Source organism: Oncorhynchus mykiss, chromosome 25 (genome assembly GCF_013265735.2).
Source record: "Oncorhynchus mykiss isolate Arlee chromosome 25, USDA_OmykA_1.1, whole genome shotgun sequence".
Taxonomy (NCBI): Eukaryota; Metazoa; Chordata; class Actinopteri; order Salmoniformes; family Salmonidae; genus Oncorhynchus; species Oncorhynchus mykiss.
The window spans coordinates 34430977-34453032 of record NC_048589.1 but is presented as its reverse complement, the minus strand read 5'-3'; the positions used below and the strand labels follow the sequence as shown (position 1 = coordinate 34453032).

Below are 22056 nucleotides of genomic sequence, written 5' to 3'. Positions count from 1 at the left end.
GCCAACAAAGGGTATATAACAAAGTATTGAGATAAACTTTTGTTATTGACCAAATACGCATTTTCCACCATCATTTGCAAATAAATTCATTAAAAATCCTACAATGTGATTTTCTGGATTTTTTTTTTCTCATTTTGTCTGTCATAGTTGAAGTGTACCTATGATGAAAATTACAGGCCTCTCTCATCTTTAAGTGGGAGAACTTGCACAATTGATGACTTTTTTGCCCCACTGTACATACAAACATTGTAACTGTACTAACTCTTTCGTATTACTTTTTCTTTCATGAAATCCATGGAGCTGTAAAAGTTTCAGCAATGTGCTTCTATGAGAGGTCATCTCCCAACCAGTGGAATGAGCTTATTCAACATCTAAAAAGAGAACAAATAAGATAATAGGATAGTGCCTGGTGGATTGATTCTCAATGATGCTGGTATAGAAACCATTTCAATAAAAATATTTTAAAAACAACAATCTGTAAACTGTAAGAGATTAAATAGAATGTGTTAACTGTCTCCCTCGTCATCATCATCCGCCTTGATCACTGGGTTCCCTAAAGAGGAGAGATGGAGACCAAAGCTGTAAGGATTGTTGAAACATCAATAGCAAAAACTACTGAAATAAGCAATGTGAAATGACAGCAGGCTGTTCTATACGGAGCCACACTATTTAAAGATAGGCTCAAAATAGTGTACTTTGGATCAGCCCGATAGTAAGTAAGTAGCTTAGGATGACATCAATACAGTCCTAGGAATATAGCATCCTATTAGAGAAAACAAATAAAAGGTGGACAGTCTTACCATCTAGTTTCTTCAGCTTGGGCAGCCTCTTGGTGGCCTCTTCTAGCCAGTTCCCCTCAGCGGAGTACTTCTCCTCCAGGGGGTTTCCAACAAACACCATGTCCACTAAGGATGGAAGGTCAGCTAGCTTCACGAACTCAGCTGTAATGGAAAACCACAGTTGTAATGGCGACCATCAAACATGTTATCAGAATGGACTTTATTCATGAGGCAGGCATGATAATGAGGATATAACCATTGTAATTACCACTCTAAGGTGGGACATTTTTCCCACCGTCCACAACACAGAGACACAGAAGTGACTGTGTATGCAACCACAAACAGTGTAGTGTAGCTAACATCAAAATCAAATCACATTTTATTAGTCGCGTACACAGTTTAGCAGGTGTTATATGGTGGGTGCAGCGAAATGCTTATCTTCCTAGTTCGTATTGATCAATGCAGTAAATAACACACACACAATAATAACAAATGTAAAACAATCAAATTTAGTACAGCAGGAGATATATAAATAGTACAGTTGAAGTCAGAAGTTTACATTCACCTTAGCCAAATACATTTAAACTCAGTTTTTCACAATTCCTGACATTTAATCAGAGTAAAAAGTCCCTGTCTTAGGTTAGTTAGGATCACCACTTTATTTTAAGAATGTGAAATGTCAGAATAATTGGTATGTTTGGAGGACAAATGGGAGGCTTGCGAGCAAGAGAATGATTTATTTCAGCTTTTATTTATTTCATCATATTCCCAGTGGGTCAGAAGATTACATACACTCAGTATTTGGTCGCATTGCCTTTAAATTGTTTAACTTGGGTCAAATGTTTTGGGTAGCCGTCCCACAATAAGTTGGGTAAATTTTGGCCCATTCCTCGTGACAAAGCTTGTGTAACTGAGTCAGGTTTGTAGGCTTCCTTGCTCGCACACGCTTTTTAAGTTCTGCCCATAAATGTTCTATAGGGTTGAGGTCAGGGCTTTGTGATCGCCACTCCAATACCTTGACTTTGTTGTCCTTAAGCTATAACTTTTGAAGTATGCTTGGGGTCATTGTCCATTTGGAAGACCCATTTGCAACCAAGCTTTAACTTCTTGACTGATGTCTTGAGATGTTGCTTCAATTTATACACATAATTTTCCATCCTCATGATGCTATCTATTTTGTAAAGTGCACCAGTCCCTCATGCAGCAAAGCACCCCCACAACATGATGCTGCCACCCCGTGCTTCACAGGTAGGATGGTGTTCTTCAGCTTGCAAGCCTCCCCTTTGTCCTCCAAACATACCAATGGTCATTGTGGCCAAACAGTCATATTTTTGTTTCATCAGACCAGAGGACATTTCTCCAAAAAGTACAAGGCAATGCGACCAAATACTAAGTGAGTGTATGTAAACTTCTGACCCAATGGGAATATGATGAAATAAATAAAAGCTGAAATAAATCACTCTATACTATTATTCTGACATTTCACATTCTTAAAATAAAGTGGTGATCCTAAGACAGGGACTTTTTACTCGGATTAAATGTCAGGAATTGTGAAAAACTGAGTTTTAATGTATTTGGCTAAGGACGAACCAGACCTGTGGAGGTCTACAATTTTTCTTTTGATTTTCCCATGATGTCAAGCAAAGAGGCACTGAGTTTGAAATACATCCACAGGTGCACCTCCAATTGACTGAAATTATGTCAATTAGCCTAACAGAAGCTTCTAAAGCCATGACATAATTTTCTGGAATTTTCCAAGCTGTTTATCTTCTTACGCAAGCATCCCATCGACAACATCCGGTGAAATTGCAGAGTGCCAAATTCAAATGACAGAAATCGTAATATTAAACGTTCATGAAAATACAAGCGTAATACATCATTTAAAAACTTAACTTCTTGTTAATCCAGCCGCGTTGTCAGATTTCAAAAAGGCTTTACAGCGAAAGCACACCATGCGATTATCTGAGGACAGCGCCCCGCACACAAAAGCATTACATACATTTTCCAACCAAGCAGATGCGTCACAAAAGTCTGAAATAGCGATAAAGTAAATCACTTACCTTTGAGGATCTTCATCTGGTTTTATATTAAAAAAAAGTATGTTTCAATGGCGCGCTTGACTCAGTATTCCACCGGTTTCCCTCGTTCAAAATGCATACAAAATGAATCCCGTAAATTACCAATAAACTTAATCTAAACAAGTCAAACAACGTTCCTAATCAATCCTCAGGTACCCTTTTATATAAATAAACGATCAAATTTAAGACGGAGAATACCGGAGACCATTACCGGAGATAAATAACGAAGTATGCGCACTCACCGGAACGCGCTACAAACACTACAGCCAAAATGGGAGCCACTTAGAAGAACTACAAAAAACAAGCCTGAAACTCTTTCTAAAGACTGTTGACATCTAGTGGAAGCCCTAGGAACTGCAATCTGGGAGGACTTCCTTTAATATTCCCATTCCCAGCCATTGTAATCAGAGGTGAGCTGAAAAAAAAGAACAATCTGGAAGGATTGTTCTTGGGTTTTTGCCTGCTATATGAGTTCTGTTATACTCACAGACATTATTTTAAGTTTTGGAAACGTTAGAGTGTTTTCTATCCAATACTACCAATTACATGCATATCCCCATATCCTGCCTGAGTTATAAGCAGTTAACTTTGGGCACCTCATTCATCCAAACTTCCGAATACTGCCGCCTAGTCCGAAGAAGTTTTAAAGGCACAGTCAACTAAGTGTATGTAAACTTCTGACCCACTGGAATTGTGATACAGTGAATTATAAGTGAAATATCTGATAGTAAACCATTTTTGGAAAAATTACTTGTGTCATGCACAAAGTAGATGTCCAAACCGACTTGCCAAAACTATAGTTTGTTATCAAGAAATTTGTGGAGTGGTTTAGAAATGAGTTTTAGTTCAGTTCACCAACCTAAGTGTATGTAAACTTCCGACTTCAACTGTATGTAAACATTATTCAAGTGACCAGTGTTCCATGACTATGTACATAGGGCAACATGGCACACTCTTGGCCCATGGAAATGAAACCATTGCCTACCCCACTCCTTGACCAGGTTGTTAGACATGTAGAGGACCTTGAGCTTCTTCATAACATGAATTCCTTTTAGCTTCTCTATCAGGTTGTAGGAAATCCACAGTTCCTCTAGCGTGTCACCAACAGCCTCCTGCAGACAGTACAAGGTGAGTAAACATTTAATTTCCTAATCCTATGCAAGAACATTCTTGGGCTAAGATTACAACATAGCAACAAGTAATATAGTAGATCACGAAAATGCCATAATCACCAGTCCGTTTAGATTTTTGATGTTGTTCCGCCCTAGTGATAATATCCGTAGGTTTTCTGTGAGATAGAGAAAAGGCATCACGTCTCAGCTTTTTAAATGATTACACATTTTACACCTTCTCTCCGTTTACATTAAAGGCCCTAGTTGAAGTGTTGTTTCCATGAAGACACATCAGTGTGACGCATACTCACTGAGGCCATTCAAGTTGGCAATTTTCTCAATGCAGTTTGTAGACAGGGACAATTTCCTGTTCAGAAGAACACAGTGACAGGAAGTGGAGAATCAACAGTGACAGGAAGTGGAGAATCAACACAGTGACAGGAAGTGGAAAATCAACACAGTGACAGGAAGTGGAGAATCAACACAGTGACAGGAAGTGGAGAATCAACACAGTGACAGGAAGTGGAGAATCAGATTTATCAAAGAAAAGAACAGCAGCATAACATTCTTATAGAGTGTGTGTGTGACCACCCATCTATTGAAATAGGTTTCAGACCAAAGCTGGATAAAGTTTCACAGAGGAGAATCAGATTTATGAATGAATAGAGCCCCAGATATTCCTATATTGAATTACCATCCTTGTACTATGAAATTAGGTCTCAGAATTAAGAAGAATAAGGTTTCACTCACTCGCAGTTGATGAGGGTGGAGAGAGAAGCATCCATCTTCTCAATAGGAGGAATCTGACCATACAGCTTGACTGCTTTCGCCTCCCCCACCTTCTCTCCTGCCTTCTCCTCCTGTTGAAATCACACAAGGTCGCCAACTGTTCTCCTTTTTTATGTAGGAGAGAACTAGACTGGTCCAAAATCTGTTTGTGCTGTAATGCCAAACCCGATTGGCAATTGCCATGAGAGTTAACAAAACAGCACAAACAGAACTTATCTGGGACCAGGCTAAGAGAGAGCTCTGATGCACTTACCCATTTCACAAGGGCTTCTTTTATGGTTGTTGGTTTTGCCTGTGAAACAATAATACAAACATCTAGTTCAACTGATAAAATCTCAGTCAGTAGTCATGCAAATCCATCAGCTAATCGTGCAGCTATACTGTTGCAGCTATGACCGGCCTTTGCATTAGATACGTTTACAACAGCGTTATGCCTAGCTTATTTTAATGTAATAAATGCTACCACTGACAAACAACTGTCAGTTATAGAAGTGAATCATGCACAAATCAATCATTCAGATCCTAGAAAAGCTAACGTAAACAGAACATAGCACCCTAAAGTTAGTTGAGTGTCTTTAGCTAACGTTAATAGCTAACGTTAGGTAGCAAGCTAGCTAACGTTAGCAGTAGCTGGACATACACGAGTTGATCTTCATACTGTCAAGCTGTCAAACAGATGCATAATATATTAACGTTATGTTACATTCACAAGATCACGGCTGGAGAATGATAGCTATTTCCTAGCAGACAGGTTACGGGAGAGACTACATGGACACAGCTAACGCTTAAACGTAAAAACCTAACACTGACCCTAACCCACATTTTTTTTTTAATGATGAATCGAAATATCGGTTTGGGCGTCAGGCGTGTCCTTTTAGTCCTTTCCCAGGTTAACATTAACTAACGTCGTTCAGCTAGCTAAAGTTAACGCCTTAGGTGGGGCTGAGACTCGTGCGTCGTCCGTGTTTATGGCAGTAGCTAGCAAACATTTAATAGTATTATAGCTACAATGTCAACATTGTTTTTAATGCAAAATAATCTTTCAAAATAGCAAGTTACTGATAAACGACATTCACAAAATATTTTATGAGCCAAACAACTCACCATGTTGTCCTCTCCGGTTGCTATGACACAGACTGAAGCTTCACAAGTCACGACGCATGTGCAGGAGCTCGAGCAAAAATCTTTCCCACGCCCGTTACCTACACCCTCCTCCTCATCTTCTTTTTCTTCTTCTTCTTATTTTTCCATAATCCTTATTTGGTATTATGGCGGTCAACAAACAAATGTTATAAGTGCATGCCGCCACCGACTGTATTGGCTGTGTATCATCCTACTGTTATGTTAAATCTTTACACTGAAAAAATTGTCCTACCAACTAATACTGCACCCACTAAAACCTCACCACTATTCCACGGAGATCGGGCTGCCTACTGAGAATTCGTAGGTGATCGGAAAAAAACACTGCCTTCCATTCTACTAGCTAACATGCAATCGTTGGAAAATAAAATTGAAGATGTACGAGTTAGATTACCAACGGGACATTAAAAACTGTAATATCTTATGCTTCATCATATGTTCATCATATATGCATAGTCATTTTAACCATACCTACATGTACTTACTATCTCAAAAAGCCTGACTAACCGGTGTCTGTATATAGCCTTGCTACTTTTATTTTCAAATGTCTTTATACTGTTGTTTTAATTATTTACTAACCTACACACACATACCTTTTTTTGTGCACTATTGGTTAGAGCCTGTAAGTAAGCATTTCACTGTAAGGTATACGGCGCACGTGACAAATACATTTTGATTTGATTCAGAGTCGTGGCTGAACGACGACTATTCTGCCCTTGAGTTGCGTTCCCATGCAAAACTAGACAGATAGCTAACAACAAAGTCTTCAATAAAACTCCCAAGGCGTGACTTTTCTTGAATGAATATATTGAAAACGTTTATGTTGTGAAACTGCAAAATACAGAAAATAATATACTTTAGTATTCAATTCACACCGACACACTGTAGCTGTACATTATACATTTGAAGTTGCATAAATACAAAGCACGCGCTAAGGTACCATGCATCTGGCATGATGCCAAACCATATAGCTAATTGTTACTCATATGGTTATTGGCTCCTTTCATTACTCTAATAATGTACAACCATTTATGTAGAATAACAAAGCATATTACACTAGGAACAGTAACAAACTACAGTATTGTATATTTTACAATTCGTTTGCATGACGCACGAGCAAAGTAATACAGCTAACGACATACATGAAAGGCATTGCAATATGTGAGGAAATGCAACCAACCAGCATTGATATGTAAGCAACTCTATCAATAACAAGATTATCATCATTAGCTAAATGCTTGAATTGAATTTACAAACAAATATTTTCCAAGGCTGAAGCGTGACAAGAAATAACTACATTGAAAGACCTGCACCGTAGCGTTGTTTGTAGCTGCTTCTATGCGTGCAGAACAAATTCTCTACTTCCTGTTTGCGTAGTCTTTCTAAGTACCAGAAACATCCACTAGGGGACAACACTATTGAACACAATGAAAATCCAATTGAACCATTGTAATAAAATAATCTGTTACCTTCTAACAGGATGGCAGCACAACGACATTATTAACATACAGCTGGCTGGTTATATGCTGTATCGGCAGGATAGAACAGCTGTGTCTGATAAGACAAGGGGGCAGACTATTTATATTTGTAAACAACAGCAGGTGCATGATATCTAAGGAAGTCTCAAGGTTTTTCTCGCCTGAGGTAGAGTATCTCATGATAAGCTGTAGAACACACTATCTACCTAGAGAGTTTTCATCTGTATTTTTCGTAGCTGTCTACATACCACCACAGATTGATGCTGGCACTAAGACCTCACTCAATGAACTGTATTCCGCAATTTAAATGTTTTAATTTTTTAAATGTCACCTTTATTTAACCAGGTAGGCCACAAATGCGACCTGGCCAAGATAAAGCAAAGCAGTGCGACAAAAACAACAACAAAGACATGGGATAAACAAACGTACAGTCAATAACACAATATAAGTATCTGTATACAGTGTGTACAAATGAAGTAAGGAGGTAAGTGGCAAAGTAATTACAATTTAGCAATTAACACTGGAGTCATAGATGTGCAGATGAGGATGTGCAAGTAGAAATCCCGGTGTGCAATAAGCGAACAGGAAAACGTTCATCCAGAGGCGGCGCTCCTAGTGGCCAAGGACTTTAATGCAGGGAAACTTAAATCCATTTTACCAAATTTCTATCAGCATGTTAAATATGCAACCAGAGAGAAAAAAATTCCAGACCACATTTACTCCACACACAGATACGCTTACAAAGCTCGCCCTAGCCCTCCATTTGGAAAATCGAACCATAATTATATCTTCCTGATTCCTGCTTACAAGCTAATATTAAAGCAGGAAGCACCAGTGACTCGGTCATTAAGAAAGTGGTCAGAAGAAGCAGATGCTAAGCTACAGGACTGTTTTGCTAGCACAGACTGGAATATGTTCTGGGATTCTTCCAATGGCATTGAGGAGTACACCAAATCTGTCATTGGCTTCATCAATAATTGCATTGACGATGTCATCCCCACAGCGAACGTACATACATACCCCAACCAGAAGCCATGGATTACAGGCAACATTCACACCGAGCTAAAGGCTAGAGCTGCCGCTTTCAAGGAGCTGCAGCTCAAACAGGCAAAGTGTCAATACAGGACTACAATTGATGCATATTATGCATATTATCTATGCATAGTCATTTTAATAACTCTACCTACATGTACATATTACCACAACTAACCAGTGCCCCCGCACATTGACTCTGTACCCCCTGTATATAGTCTCCCTATTGTTATTTTACTGCTTCTCTTTAACTACTTGTTCCTTTTATTTCTTATTCTTATTCATATTTTTTAAACTGCATTGTTGGTAATGGGCTTCTAGGTAAGCATTCCACTGTAAGGTCTACACATGTTGTATTCGGCACATGTGACTAATACAATTTGATCTGATCTGATCCTACTCTAGGCCAACAGACAAGATATTCTCAGTCTCACCATTGCCATCGGGTCTACGTTTCAACAAACAATATTCTTTTGTTTGTAGCGTAGGTAAGTACACCTCGAACTAAGGTGTTAGGGGAATACTCAGGAGACGAATATCTGATCTTGACAGTGCCATTCTTATGTTTTCACATTATCTCACTTCCTTCCGGTGTCTTACCACACCCCTCCCCAAAAATATACATTTGTGTAAGGACCGATGCCGGAGATGAGAAGCAGGTACTGGGAGTCAACATTTAATAAGGAACAGGCATGAAACAAGACAGGCACAGCGTTCGACAAACAATGCTGAAGCAGGGAACAGAGCAGGGGAACAGACAGATATAAGGGAGGTAATGACATAGGTGATTGAGTCCAGGTGAGCCCAATAATCGCTGATGCGCGTGACGGGGGATGGCAGGTGTGTGTAATGATGTTTGCAGGAGTGTGTAATGCTGGGGAACCTGGCGCCCTCGAGCGCCAGGGGGGAAGAGCGGGAGCAGGCATGACACATTTGTAACAATGTTGTATTTATTTTGATGGTTTGTTTACTTACTAAACCGAAATAAGCTTTTATATCTTTCATTTTGAACATCACCATTTAAACTGTGAAAATGCATTTTGTCAATACATTGGCCATTGACTTAAAACATTATTATTTTATTTTTTTACATTTCATGCACTATGACAACTTGCAGGAAAAGTTTGAAACCCTGGCCTCTCAACAATGGCTGTATTACAAGGTTATTACCACTGGATGGAACTAGCACAACAGTGTTGGTTTTTGAAAACAAGACCACTTTCTGTGGCTGTGCTATCTAGTGTATACTAGAGTAACAGGCCTATAGGTTATTTGGCTAGCTTCTTCCAGGTGTACATTTGCCAAACAGTCAAGGTTGTTTTACAAAAACTGCATTATTGGCAAGCATAGAACATTGAGCGTTTCTAATTTACCAGGGTTTATGACTATATGGCTGCGGTTCAGGGCCCATATTAAAAAAAAGTGTCTCAGAGTAGTAGTGTCTGGTCTAAGATTGGATCCTCCCTATTCATGTAGTCTTATTCATTATGATTTAAATGGCAAAACTGATCCTATACCAATACTCCTAGTAATCTGGTGTACTTTATGAATACAGGCACAGTGTGCTGCTGTTAGAAATGTTATCTTAGGGCAGGTATTAGGGAAATGAGTCTGTCCAAATGATTTGCATATCATAAAGGGACCATAACATAATGGTTGTTTGGACAGTGTCAGCTTAATGTCAGGGAAACGTTCGTTAGCCAATAAAGCGTCTGTTTCCTGGACAGTATGCTAAACAGATGCCATGACATGATATACACCCACCTGCCACGGACTCTTTCTAAGTCTGGGATAAAATCCACTTTTATAGCTCGTGAAATAACCTAGTCCTAGTCCTACTCCTGTATACCTGACCACACTTAGAATTTTTTTTTTCAAAAAGGGGACCCTAAAAGGGTTCATCGGCTGCAGGTAGAACCCTTTTGGTTCCAAGTAGAACAGTTTTGGGTTCCATGTAGAACCCTTTCCACAGAAATTGAATTTTATGATTGCACACTATCTTCAGATTATTCAGAGCCTCACAAATAAATATAATTAAAACACCTGCTTGTTGAGCTGTTCAATTCGAGCTGTTCAATTTCAACGTATATTCTGGTAATACCAAATAGGCTCATATAAAAAGGGTAGAACACAATCATGTTCAAAAGGTTCCGATTTTTAAAATGACGACGCATCATTGTCGCCTAGTCCAGAAGACTGGATGGAGTGTGAGCAGATCGAACCGGTCATTGAATTGACGCAAGCATGCGCAATGGGGCTCTGTGGCAATTCGAGTCTCCTCATTAGAAGCCAAGCATAGCGGAGTGACTACTCGTCAGGCGCGCAGCAGTCCTGCTCCTACCCAGTTCCTGTTTCCGCCTTCTGTCTTCAGACAGTTTACAACTCAAAGCATCATGTTCAGGCAGAATATAGACCTTGAAGAAATGCAAGCTCAATGAGATAAAGCCAGGTAAGCCAATGTCTTATATATTGTGTTGCAGACAATAGGAATTGGTGTCTGCGCCGTCTCCCTTCTCCCTCCATCCCTGGCCTGTTGCTATTTGCGTGCTTCGACCGCAGCCGAGAGGTAACAAAATAGCGGACACAGATTTACACTAACGAGTTGTCGGACAAGGTTCGGTTAGAATTCGCATCTTCCTTATGAAAGTCATTCATGCACAGGAAGTTTTCGGAGAGGAATTCGTTCAGTTTTGCTACATTGTGCATATAATGGTTATGTTAATTAACATTTGATTAGGTATGAGAAATACAATTCAATCACCATCCAGGGACAATGAACTGCGACGTTTCTCCATCTTACGTCTTTAAATGAATAATGCTGTATTGACATAAGACGCTCACATTTACCAAGAATGACAAGTGTATTGTGACGCTTTCTTATAAACAAACGAAATGCTTATGTTTTGTGTGGCTATATTGGACCGTTATTTTGTGAAGTCAGCCTGCATCGGCCGCTGCCTCCTTGTCCGTCTTGCTGGGTCGAATCAAAGCAGATCGTGAGCCACCCCGCTATTTTTTAGACATTGGTTGAAACCGATGAAAAGTAGCCTAACCTACCTCTATTTGGGAAACGCATTCAGTTGTGTTTGTGCTGTTGATCCACCGTAGACTAGAGTTGAGTAAAACGCAAATAATGTTGATGTTGCTATTTGTTATTAGTAGGTCATGAATCAGAACGTTAACTGATACACAAACACACACATGCTCGCACGTACACGCACGCACACAAACACACACACAAACACATTCTGTTCTTAGTGTTTTTGTTGTCATAGCTGGTGGCTGAGAATGTTTCTCCCATTCTGTGTTCATTGTTTACATTTTGTTTTGGACCCAACTCAGTAGTCATGCTATGCTCTACTACATGATTATTTCATTTCACATGGTTTCATTCCCTGACCGCTGTGTTATTACCACATACCACAGTAGGACTTGTAGTAAAATAGATAGATAAGCCTATAGGTCTATTTGCATGTGCACATCTAACAGACTTAACCTTTAAACTCAATGAAACCCCTGTGGTAAGTTATGATCAACTGGCTCACAGCTGGTGGATCTGAAATAGGATATCTTGAGATGTAAACATGCAATTAGGGACTGGAGCCCAGCCAACTTGCCTGGTCCATCTGTGGGATAGTAGCCATCGAATGACTCTTCAATCCGGACACATTACTGTGTGAGTGGTATGCCCATAATAAAGTAGTATTAGGCCTTTAATATAGGATAGTATTAGGTCTTTAATATAGGATAGTACCAGGCCTTTAATATAGGCTAGTATTAGGCCTTTAATGTAGGCTAGTATTAGGCATTTAATGTAGGCTAGTATTAGGCCTTTAATGTAGGATAGTATTAGGCATTTAATGTAGGCTAGTATTAGGCATTTAATGTAGGCTAGTATTAGGCCTTTATTATAGGCTAGTATTAGGCATTTAATGTAGGCTAGTATTAGGCATTTAATATAGGATAGTATTTGGCATTAAATATAGGATAGTATTAGGCATTTAATATAGGATAGTATTAGGCATTTAATATAGGCTAGTATTATGTATTTAATGCTAGAATTCTGACCATTTCATATCTTTGATGTGCTTCAGAATTGAGAAATGATAGCATTTCACAGCTTAATTTGTCTCAGAGAGTTGAGATGATATTCTGCTAAATCAAATGTCCCGCTTTGCCAAGCGTACCACAATAATGATCTATGTAATGTGAATGTCTCGTTCTGTCCTCTGTTTGGGGTGATTGCACAACGTTTCATTATATTAACAAGGCCTTTGTGTGCACAATTGCCAATTCATAAATCTTTAATTTCCTGTAACTATTCACTCTACCCCGTTACAGACTATATTAATTAAGTAAACCACAATGATGACAGAGGCTACACCCCATTCTGATTCAGATTTTTTTCACATTTTAGTTTTTTTCAATCATCTGACAGATTCAAGTCACAGGAAAGAGAGAGGGTGTGAATGGTTGAGAGACAACAGTGTGGTCATTTTACCTATTTTAATTATTCCCAGTATGTATAGTGGATATCCTGGACACTATAGTAATGGTTACACTTGAAAGCACCTGGCCTACCACATGACCAGTTTAATTTGTCTCATAGGCAATAGAAGACTGAATAAGACCCTGCTTGTCATGCTCGTTTTATACTAATCATATTTCACATTTATTACATGGTTCAAAACTGACCCAGGTTGTCCTTGTTGAAAATGCTTGATTGTGAAGGGAGTGACCAACAGCAACTTAGATCTTGGACTGGCTGTCAAGTATGGCTAACAGTAACAACACACTTGATGTACGTGATCTGCTGCTACCCAACGCTTACAGGAAGTCAATATTGTGCTTTGTTGAAGTAGCAACTGCCCATTGTGACCATACTAGAAAAGCTTTTATGTTATTGAGATTTGAGATCATTTCCTTTCAAACTCTACACTTGATCATGCCCTCTAAATGAAAAGCCATTTCCACTTGCCTGTATTTGTATAGTGACTGCATGTTTCTGCAAATTACTAAAATGTATATAGGGGTAGGCTATATGATAGATAGATAGATAGATAGATAGATAGATAGATAGAATGTACACTGTGAATTTTAAAAAGTCATTTTTCAAATGTGTTTTTAACTAATACAAACATCACCATGTGAAGATATTTGTAAATGTGTGCCTAAATGCCTTGTTGACAGCTTTGCACACTCTTGGTATTCTCTCAATCAGCTTCATGAGGTAGTCACCTGGAATGCATTTCAATTAACAGGTTTGCCTTGTTTTTTGTTGTTGTTTTTTTAAACCTTTATTTAGCTAGGCAAGTCAGTTAAAAACAAATTCTTATTTTCAATGATGGCCTAGGAACAGTGGGTTAACTGCCTGTTCAGGGGCAAAATGACAGATTTGTACCTAGTCAGCTCGGGGGTTTGAACTTGCAAACTTCTGGTTATTAGTCCAATGCTCTAACCACTAGGCTAGAGGAATTCTTAAGGTGTTTGAGCCAATCAGTTGTGTTGCGACAAGGTAGAGGTGGTATACAGAAGATAGCCCTATTTGGTAAAATACCAAGTCCATATTATGCCATGAACAGCTCAAATAAGCAAAGAGAAACGACAGTCCATCATTACTTTAAGACAAGAAGGTCAGTCAATGCATAACATGTCAAGAACTTTGAACGTTTCTTCAAGTGCAGTCGCAAAAACCATCAAGCACTATGATGAAACTGGCTCTCATTTGGACCACCACAGGAAAGGAAGACCCAGAGTTACCTCTGCTGCAGAGGATAAGTTCATTAGAGTTAACTGCACCTCAGATTGCAGCCCGAATAAATGCTTCACAGAGTTCAAGTAACCGACACATCTCAACATGAACTGTTCAGAGGAGACACCATAAATCAGGCCTTCATGGTCGAATTGCTGCAAAGAAACCACTACTAAAGGACACCAATATGAAGAAGAGACTTGCTTGGGCCAAGAAACACAAGCAATGGACATTAAACCAGTGGAAATATGTCCTTTGGTCTGATGAGTCCAAATTGGAGATTTTTGGTTCCAACTGCCCTGTCTTTGTGAGACGCAGAGTAGGTGAACAGATTATCTCCACATGTGTGGTTCCCACCGTGAAGCATGGAGGAGGAGGTGTGATGGTGTGGGGGTGCTTTGCGGGTGATACTTCAGGTGATTTATTTAGAATTCAAGGCACACTTAACCACCAAAACTACCACAGAATTCTGCAGCGATATCACTTGTTTTTCAACAGGACAATGACCCAAAATACACCTCCAGGCTGTGTAAGGGCTATTTGACCAAGGAGAGTGCTGCATCGGATTACCTGGCCTCTACAATCACCCAACCTCAACCCAATTGAGATGAGTTGGACATCAGAATGAAGGAAAGCAGCCAACAAGTGCTCAGCATATGTAGGAACTCCTTCACGACTGTTGGAAAAGCATTCCTCATGAAGCTGAGAGAATGCCAAGAGAGAGAATGCCAAGAGTGTGCAAATGGAAGGCCAAGAGAGAATGCCAAGAATGTGCTGTGGCTACTTTGAAGAAAAAAATATATAAAATATATTTAGATTTGTTTAGCACTTTTTTGGTTACTACATGATTCCATGTGTTATTTCATAGTTTTGATGTCTTCACTATTATTCTACAATGTAGAAAATAGTAAAAATAACGAAAACCCCTTGAATGTGTAGGTGTGTCCAAACATTTGACTGGTACTGTATATATTATAGGTACTTTGTTTTATTAGTTGTAGCAGTAGTTGTAGCAGTAGTTGTAGCAGTAGTTGTAGCAGTGGTTTTATTATTTGTATTAGAAGTTGTAGCAGTAGTTTTTATTAGTTGTATTAGTAGTTGTAGCAGTAGTTTTTATTAGTTGTAGCAGTAGTTGTAGCAGTAGTTTTTATTAGTTGTATTAGTAGTTGTAGCAGTAGTTGTAGCAGTAGTTGTAGCAGTAGTTTTTATTAGTTGTAGCAGTAGTTGTAGCAGTAGTTTTTATTAGTTGTAGCAGTAGTTGTAGCAGTAGTTTTTATTAGTTGTATTAGTAGTTGTAGCAGTAGTTTTTATTAGTTGTAGCAGTAGTTGTAGCAGTAGTTTTTATTAGTTGTAGCAGTAGTTGTAGCAGTAGTTTTTATTAGTTGTATTAGTAGTTGTAGCAGTAGTTGTAGCAGTAGTTGTAGCAGTAGTTTTTATTAGTTGTAGCAGTAGTTGTAGCAGTAGTTTTTATTAGTTGTAGCAGTAGTTGTAGCAGTAGTTTTTATTAGTTGTATTAGTAGTTGTAGCAGTAGTTTTTATTAGTTGTAGCAGTAGTTGTAGCAGTAGTTTTTATTAGTTGTAGCAGTAGTTGTAGCAGTAGTTTTTATTAGTTGTATTAGTAGTTGTAGCAGTAGTTTTTATTAGTTGTAGCAGTAGTTGTAGCAGTAGTTTTTATTAGTTGTAGCAGTAGTTGTAGCAGTAGTTTTTATTAGTTGTATTAGTATTTGTAGCAGTAGTTTTTATTAGTTGTATTAGTAGTTGTAGCAGTAGTTTTTATTAGTTGTAGCAGTAGATGTAGCAGTAGTTTTTATTAGTTGTAGCAGTAGTTTTTATTAGTTGTATTAGTACTTGTAGCAGTAGTTTTATTATTTGTATTAGTAGTTGTAGCAGTAGTTTTTATTAGTTGTAGCAGTAGTTTTTATTAGTTGTATTAGTAGTTGTAGCAGTAGTTTTTATTAGTTGTATTAGTAGTTGTAGCAGTAGTTTTTATTAGTTGTATTAGTAGTTGTAGCAGTAGTTTTTATTAGTTGTATTAGTAGTTGTAGCAGTAGTTTTATTAGTTGTATTAGTAGTTGTAGCAGTAGTTTTTATTAGTTGTATTAGTAGTTGTAGCAGTAGTTTTATTATTTGTATTAGTAGTTGTAGCAGTAGTTTTTATTAGTTGTATTAGTAGTTGTAGCAGTAGTTTTTATTAGTTGTATTAGTAGTTGTAGCAGTAGTTTTTATTAGTTGTATTAGTAGTTGTAGCAGTAGTTTTTATTAGTTGTAGCAGTAGATGTAGCAGTAGTTTTTATTAGTTGTAGCAGTAGTTTTTATTAGTTGTATTAGTAGTTGTAGCAGTAGTTTTATTATTTGTATTAGTAGTTGTAGCAGTAGTTTTTATTAGTTGTAGCAGTAGTTTTTATTAGTTGTATTAGTAGTTGTAGCAGTAGTTTTTATTAGTTGTATTAGTAGTTGTAGCAGTAGTTTTATTAGTTGTATTAGTAGTTGTAGCAGTAGTTTTTATTAGTTGTATTAGTAGTTGTAGCAGTAGTTTTATTATTTGTATTAGTAGTTGTAGCAGTAGTTTTTATTAGTTGTAGCAGTAGTTGTAGCAGTAGTTTTATTATTTGTATTAGTAGTTGTAGCAGTAGTTTTTATTAGTTGTATTAGTAGTTGTAGCAGTAGTTTTTATTAGTTGTATTAGTATTTGTAGCAGTAGTTTTTATTAGTTGTATTAGTAGTTGTAGCAGTAGTTTTTATTAGTTGTAGCAGTAGTTGTAGCAGTAGTTTTTATTAGTTGTAGCAGTAGTTTTTATTAGTTGTAGCAGTAGTTTTTATTAGTTGTATTAGTAGTTGTAGCAGTAGTTTTTATTAGTTGTATTAGTAGTTGTAGCAGTAGTTTTTATTAGTTGTAGCAGTAGTTGTAGCAGTAGTTTTATTATTTGTATTAGTAGTTGTAGCAGTAGTTTTTATTAGTTGTATTAGTAGTTGTAGCAGTAGTTTTTATTAGTTGTATTAGTATTTGTAGCAGTAGTTTTTATTAGTTGTATTAGTAGTTGTAGCAGTAGTTTTTATTAGTTGTAGCAGTAGTTGTAGCAGTAGTTTTTATTAGTTGTAGCAGTAGTTTTTATTAGTTGTAGCAGTAGTTTTTATTAGTTGTATTAGTAGTTGTAGCAGTAGTTTTTATTAGTTGTAGCAGTAGTTGTAGCAGTAGTTTTTATTAGTTGTATTAGTATTTGTAGCAGTAGTTTTTATTAGTTGTATTAGTAGTTGTAGCAGTAGTTTTTATTAGTTGTAGCAGTAGTTGTAGCAGTAGTTTTTATTAGTTGTAGTATTAGTTGTAGCAGTAGTTTTTATTAGTTGTATTAGTAGTTGTAGCAGTAGTTTTTATTAGTTGTAGCAGTAGATGTAGCAGTAGTTTTTATTAGTTGTAGCAGTAGTTTTTATTAGTTGTATTAGTAGTTGTAGCAGTAGTTTTATTAGTTGTATTAGTAGTTGTAGCAGTAGTTTTTATTAGTTGTATTAGTAGTTGTAGCAGTAGTTTTTATTAGTTGTAGCAGTAGTTGTAGCAGTAGTTTTATTATTTGTAGCAGTAGTTTTTATTAGTTGTATTAGTAGTTGTAGCAGTAGTTTTTATTAGTTGTATTAGTAGTTGTAGCAGTAGTTTTTATTAGTTGTATTAGTAGTTGTAGCAGTAGTTTTTATTAGTTGTATTAGTATTTGTAGCAGTAGTTTTTATTAGTTGTATTAGTAGTTGTAGCAGTAGTTTTTATTAGTTGTAGCAGTAGTTGTAGCAGTAGTTTTTATTAGTTGTAGCAGTAGTTTTTATTAGTTGTAGCAGTAGTTTTTATTAGTTGTATTAGTAGTTGTAGCAGTAGTTTTTATTAGTTGTATTAGTAGTTGTAGCAGTAGTTTTTATTAGTTGTAGCAGTAGTTGTAGCAGTAGTTTTTATTAGTTGTATTAGTATTTGTAGCAGTAGTTTTTATTAGTTGTATTAGTAGTTGTAGCAGTAGTTTTTATTAGTTGTAGCAGTAGTTGTAGCAGTAGTTTTTATTAGTTGTAGTATTAGTTGTAGCAGTAGTTTTTATTAGTTGTATTAGTAGTTGTAGCAGTAGTTTTTATTAGTTGTAGCAGTAGATGTAGCAGTAATTTTTATTAGTTGTAGCAGTAGTTTTTATTAGTTGTAGCAGTAGTTTTTATTAGTTGTATTAGTAGTTGTAGCAGTAGTTTTTATTAGTTGTATTAGTAGTTGTAGCAGTAGTTATAGGCCTATTAGTAGTTGTACAATAACTTTTTTATGCTGTTAATGTAAGTAAAAATATATATATATATATATTATTTCATTGTTATTATTGTTAGACGGTAGTTGCCATATTTTTCTTGTTACTAATTATTTTTGTTGTTTTATTATTTAAAAAAAATACTTTTGGACTCTCTTGAAAACGAGTCAGTGCATCAATAGATATCATCCGGCAAAATTTCAAATAAATAACTTTAATGATGTGGTCCATTGATAGATTGTTCTACCTGTCACTCCACCCAGGGGTGGACTGGTATCTGGAATTTCGGTCCATTTTTAGCCTAGTGGGACTGTCTAACTAGTTTTTATTTGGCTCAAAATTATAATTATCTGGCTAATAATGAAAGGGAAAGGGAATTCAGTTGTACAACTGAATGCATTCAACTGAAATGTGTCTTCCACATTTAACCCAACCCCTCTGAATAATGAGGGCTTCAAGGAAAAATGTCCGGTGTGCTAGAAATGCCAGGGCCGATTATTGGTTCCAGTCCACCCCTGATCTCCACACCTTCTCAGCAGTCAGCACAATAGCATCAGATACCTTGAGTGTCAGAAGGACTACCTGGCAACAACCTGTAACACCTACACACAGTGTCAGTAAATGACGGGTGTTGTCATTAGTCAGTCAATCAACCACCTCTCCTAATGAAGAACAGAACAGGGTCTCTCTCCCTATGGGCAGCTTGGTTACAGGACATAGTTTTCCTCCCTATGGACCTATAGGCAATATGATATACACAGTGCCTTCAGAAAGTATTCATACCCCTTGACTTATTCCACATTTTGTTGTACCTGTTGTGCCTGAATTCAAAATGGATATATCTACACACAATACTCTGATAATGACAAAGAGAAAACATGTTTTTAGAAGTGTTTGTAAATGTATTGAAAATGAAATACATAAATATCAAAATTACATGACTAATTAATATCTAATTAATTACAATATCTAAGTATTCACACTACTGAGTCAATACTTTGTAGAAGCACCTTTGCAGCAATTACAGCTGTGAGTCTTTCTGGGTAAGTCTCTAAGAGCTTTCCACACCTGGATTGTGCAACATTTGCTAATTATTATTTTCAAGTTCTGTCAAAATGACTGTTGGTCATTGCTAGACAGTCATTTTCAGGTCTTGCCATAGACTTTCAAGCAGATTTATGGCAAAACTGTAACTCGGCCACTCAGGAACATTCACTGTCTTCTTGGTAAGCAACTCCAGTGTAGATTTGGTTGTAGGTTATTGTCCTGCTGAAAGGTGAATTTGTTTCGCAGTGTCTGGTGGAAACCAGACTAAACCAGGTTTTCCTCTAGGATTTTGCCCATGCTTAGCTCCATTCCATTCATTTTTATCCTAAAAAACTCCCCAGTCCTTAACAATTACAAGCATACCCATAACATGATGCAGCCACCACTATGCCTGAAAATATGGAGAGTGGTACTCAGTAATGTGTTGTATTGGATTTGCCCGAAACATAACACTTTGTATTGCCTCATTCTTTTGAATTATTAATTTAGTGCCTTACTGCAAAGAAGATGCATGTTTTGGAATATTTGTATTCTGTACAGGCTTTGTTCCTTTCACTCTGTCAATTAGGTTGGTATTGTGGAGTAACTATAATGTTGTTCATCCATCATCAGTTTTCTCCTATCACAGCCATTTAAGTCTGTATCTGTTTTAAAGTCACCACTGGCCTCATTGTTAAATCCCTGAGCGGTTTCCGTCCTCTCTGGCAACTGAGTTAGGAAGGATGCCTGTATCTTTGTAGTGACTGGGTGTTGATACACCATCCAACGTGTAATGAATAACTTCACCATGCTCAAAGGAATATTCAATGTCTTATTTTTTTATATATATACCTATCTACCATTAGATGCCCTTCTTTGCGAGGCACTGAAAAACCTCCCTGGTCTTTGAGGTTGAATATGTGTTTGAAATTCACTGCTCACCTGAGGGACATTACAGATAGGTGTATGTTTGGAGCACAGAAATAAGGTACTCAAGACATTTCAACTTTTAATTTGAATTAATTTGTACATAGTTCGAAAAACACAATTCCACTTTAATGTTATAATTCCACTTTAATGTTATTGTGTGTAGGCCAGTGACAAAACAAATATTTGATATGGTCAGGGTGTTATTTTCCCTTAGGAGTTTCAGGATTATGGAAAAAAGCTAATGTATGGTCCGTACTCCCCACGCCACCTCCTTGAGCTTTTGTAACCCTATGACTCATATCTGCCACAGACAGGTAGAGACATAATAGCATAGAATAGATGATGGGCCATCTCCAAGTATTTAATCAGAACTCTGTCTGTTTGCATCATCCTGGGCTTGGGTTGATTAAACCTTGGTTTCCGGGATCATTTATATGCGACCACCTGTGTGCCCCACCTGTATAAAGTGTATATTATGTATAAAGTGTATAATCTGTATGAAGTGTATAATCTGTATGAAGTGTATATTATGTATAAAGTGTATATTATGTATAAAATGTATAGTCTGTATAAAGTGTATATTTTGTATAAAATGTATAATCTGTATAAAGTGTATATTTTGTGTAACATGTATAATCTGTATGAAGTGTATATTATGTATATAAAGTGTATATTTTGTGTAACATGTATAATCTGTATGAAGTGTATATTATGTATATAAAGTGTATATTTTGTGTAAAATGTATAATCTGTATGAAGTGTATATTATGTATATAAAGTGTATATTTTGTGTAACATGTATAATCTGTATGAAGTGTATATTATGTATATAAAGTGTATATTTTGTGTAAAATGTATAATCTGTATGAAGTGTATATTATGTATATAAAGTGTATATTTTGTATAAAATGTATAATCTGTATAAAGTGTATATTTTGTATAAAATGTATAATCTGTATGAAGTGTATAATCTGTATTATAGTTATGGGGTAGAAAATCAATACACTTTCATATATGGGATATTATCTTTGACGATATATCGTATAGTATCATTTTGACAATAGTGCAACGTTATTTTTGCACTAGTTGGGTGTACCAGCACCTAAACTCCAGGATTTTTCCTTCATAGTTTATTTTCCATCTTTTTAAATAGGGAGCCCTTTTATTTGCATGACTGATCAAAACTCATTTTCTCATGGCTCTCTCTCAGACATATGGTGAGCAAAATGTTTGGAACACCGAATTGCAATACAATCAGAGTATCGAATCGCAATATATATATATATATATATATATATATATATATATATATATATATATATATATATATATTGTCATGATTATATATATATATATATATAATCATGACAATCACAATACAATCACAATACATATTGTTTCGTCACCAAAGTATCGTAATAATATCATATCGTGAGGTCTCTGGCAATTCCCAGCCCTAATGTATAAGGTGTCTGTAGTATAGCCGCAAGGCTGGAACCTTGATAATAAATAGTCTCCTTTATATTCCAATGTCCCTGTTTGTTTCCCATAGTATATACAGATGCACTAGGCCTAGGATATATATGCATTCTGGCACTGCTCACTGTGTTATTTAACAAGTCTATCTTATAGCCGAGGCTACAATGTATTTTGATAAGATGGCAGATGTCTAAGAGG

At 36.7% G+C, this 22056-nt stretch overlaps 2 protein-coding genes across 4 annotated transcripts in view; one reads left to right on the top strand and one right to left on the bottom strand.

The window, feature by feature from the left end:
* Positions 1–445: 445 nt before the first annotated feature.
* On the bottom strand, positions 446–6332 carry dnal1 (dynein, axonemal, light chain 1). 2 transcript variants are annotated; one of them, XM_021585273.2, is made up of 8 exons: positions 5863–6332; positions 5012–5050; positions 4720–4829; positions 4281–4336; positions 4090–4145; positions 3843–3969; positions 801–941; positions 446–553 (listed from the first exon to the last, which is right to left on the bottom strand). In XM_021585273.2, exons 1-8 carry the CDS (start codon positions 5863–5865, stop codon positions 507–509), a joined length of 579 nt encoding a protein of 192 aa, XP_021440948.1. In that variant the 5' UTR covers positions 5866–6332; the 3' UTR covers positions 446–506. The 2 variants fall into 2 exon arrangements, with proteins under 2 accessions (XP_021440948.1, XP_036818856.1); XM_036962961.1 differs by lacking the exon at positions 5863–6332 and adding an exon at positions 5579–5798.
* Positions 6333–10689: 4357 nt separating this feature from the next.
* LOC110504230 (alpha-(1,6)-fucosyltransferase) overlaps positions 10690–22056 on the top strand; it is a 149876-nt gene continuing 138509 nt past the window's right edge. For both annotated transcript variants that reach the window (XM_036962384.1, XM_036962383.1), the window contains exon 1: positions 10690–10857. The gene's annotated coding sequence lies outside the window, so the exon portion shown is untranslated. The remainder of the gene's footprint in view (positions 10858–22056) is intronic.

Bases quoted from the DNA above. Each gene is read 5' to 3' on its own strand.
- dnal1 (XM_021585273.2), bottom strand. The intron at 4,830-5,011 runs GTAAGTGCATCA...TGATTTCAACAG, and splicing joins AAGAAGCCCTTGTGAAATGG to GAGGAGAAGGCAGGAGAGAA. The intron at 942-3,842 runs GTAGGCAATGGT...TTTCCATTACAG, and splicing joins CAACCTGGTCAAGGAGTGGG to CTGAGTTCGTGAAGCTAGCT.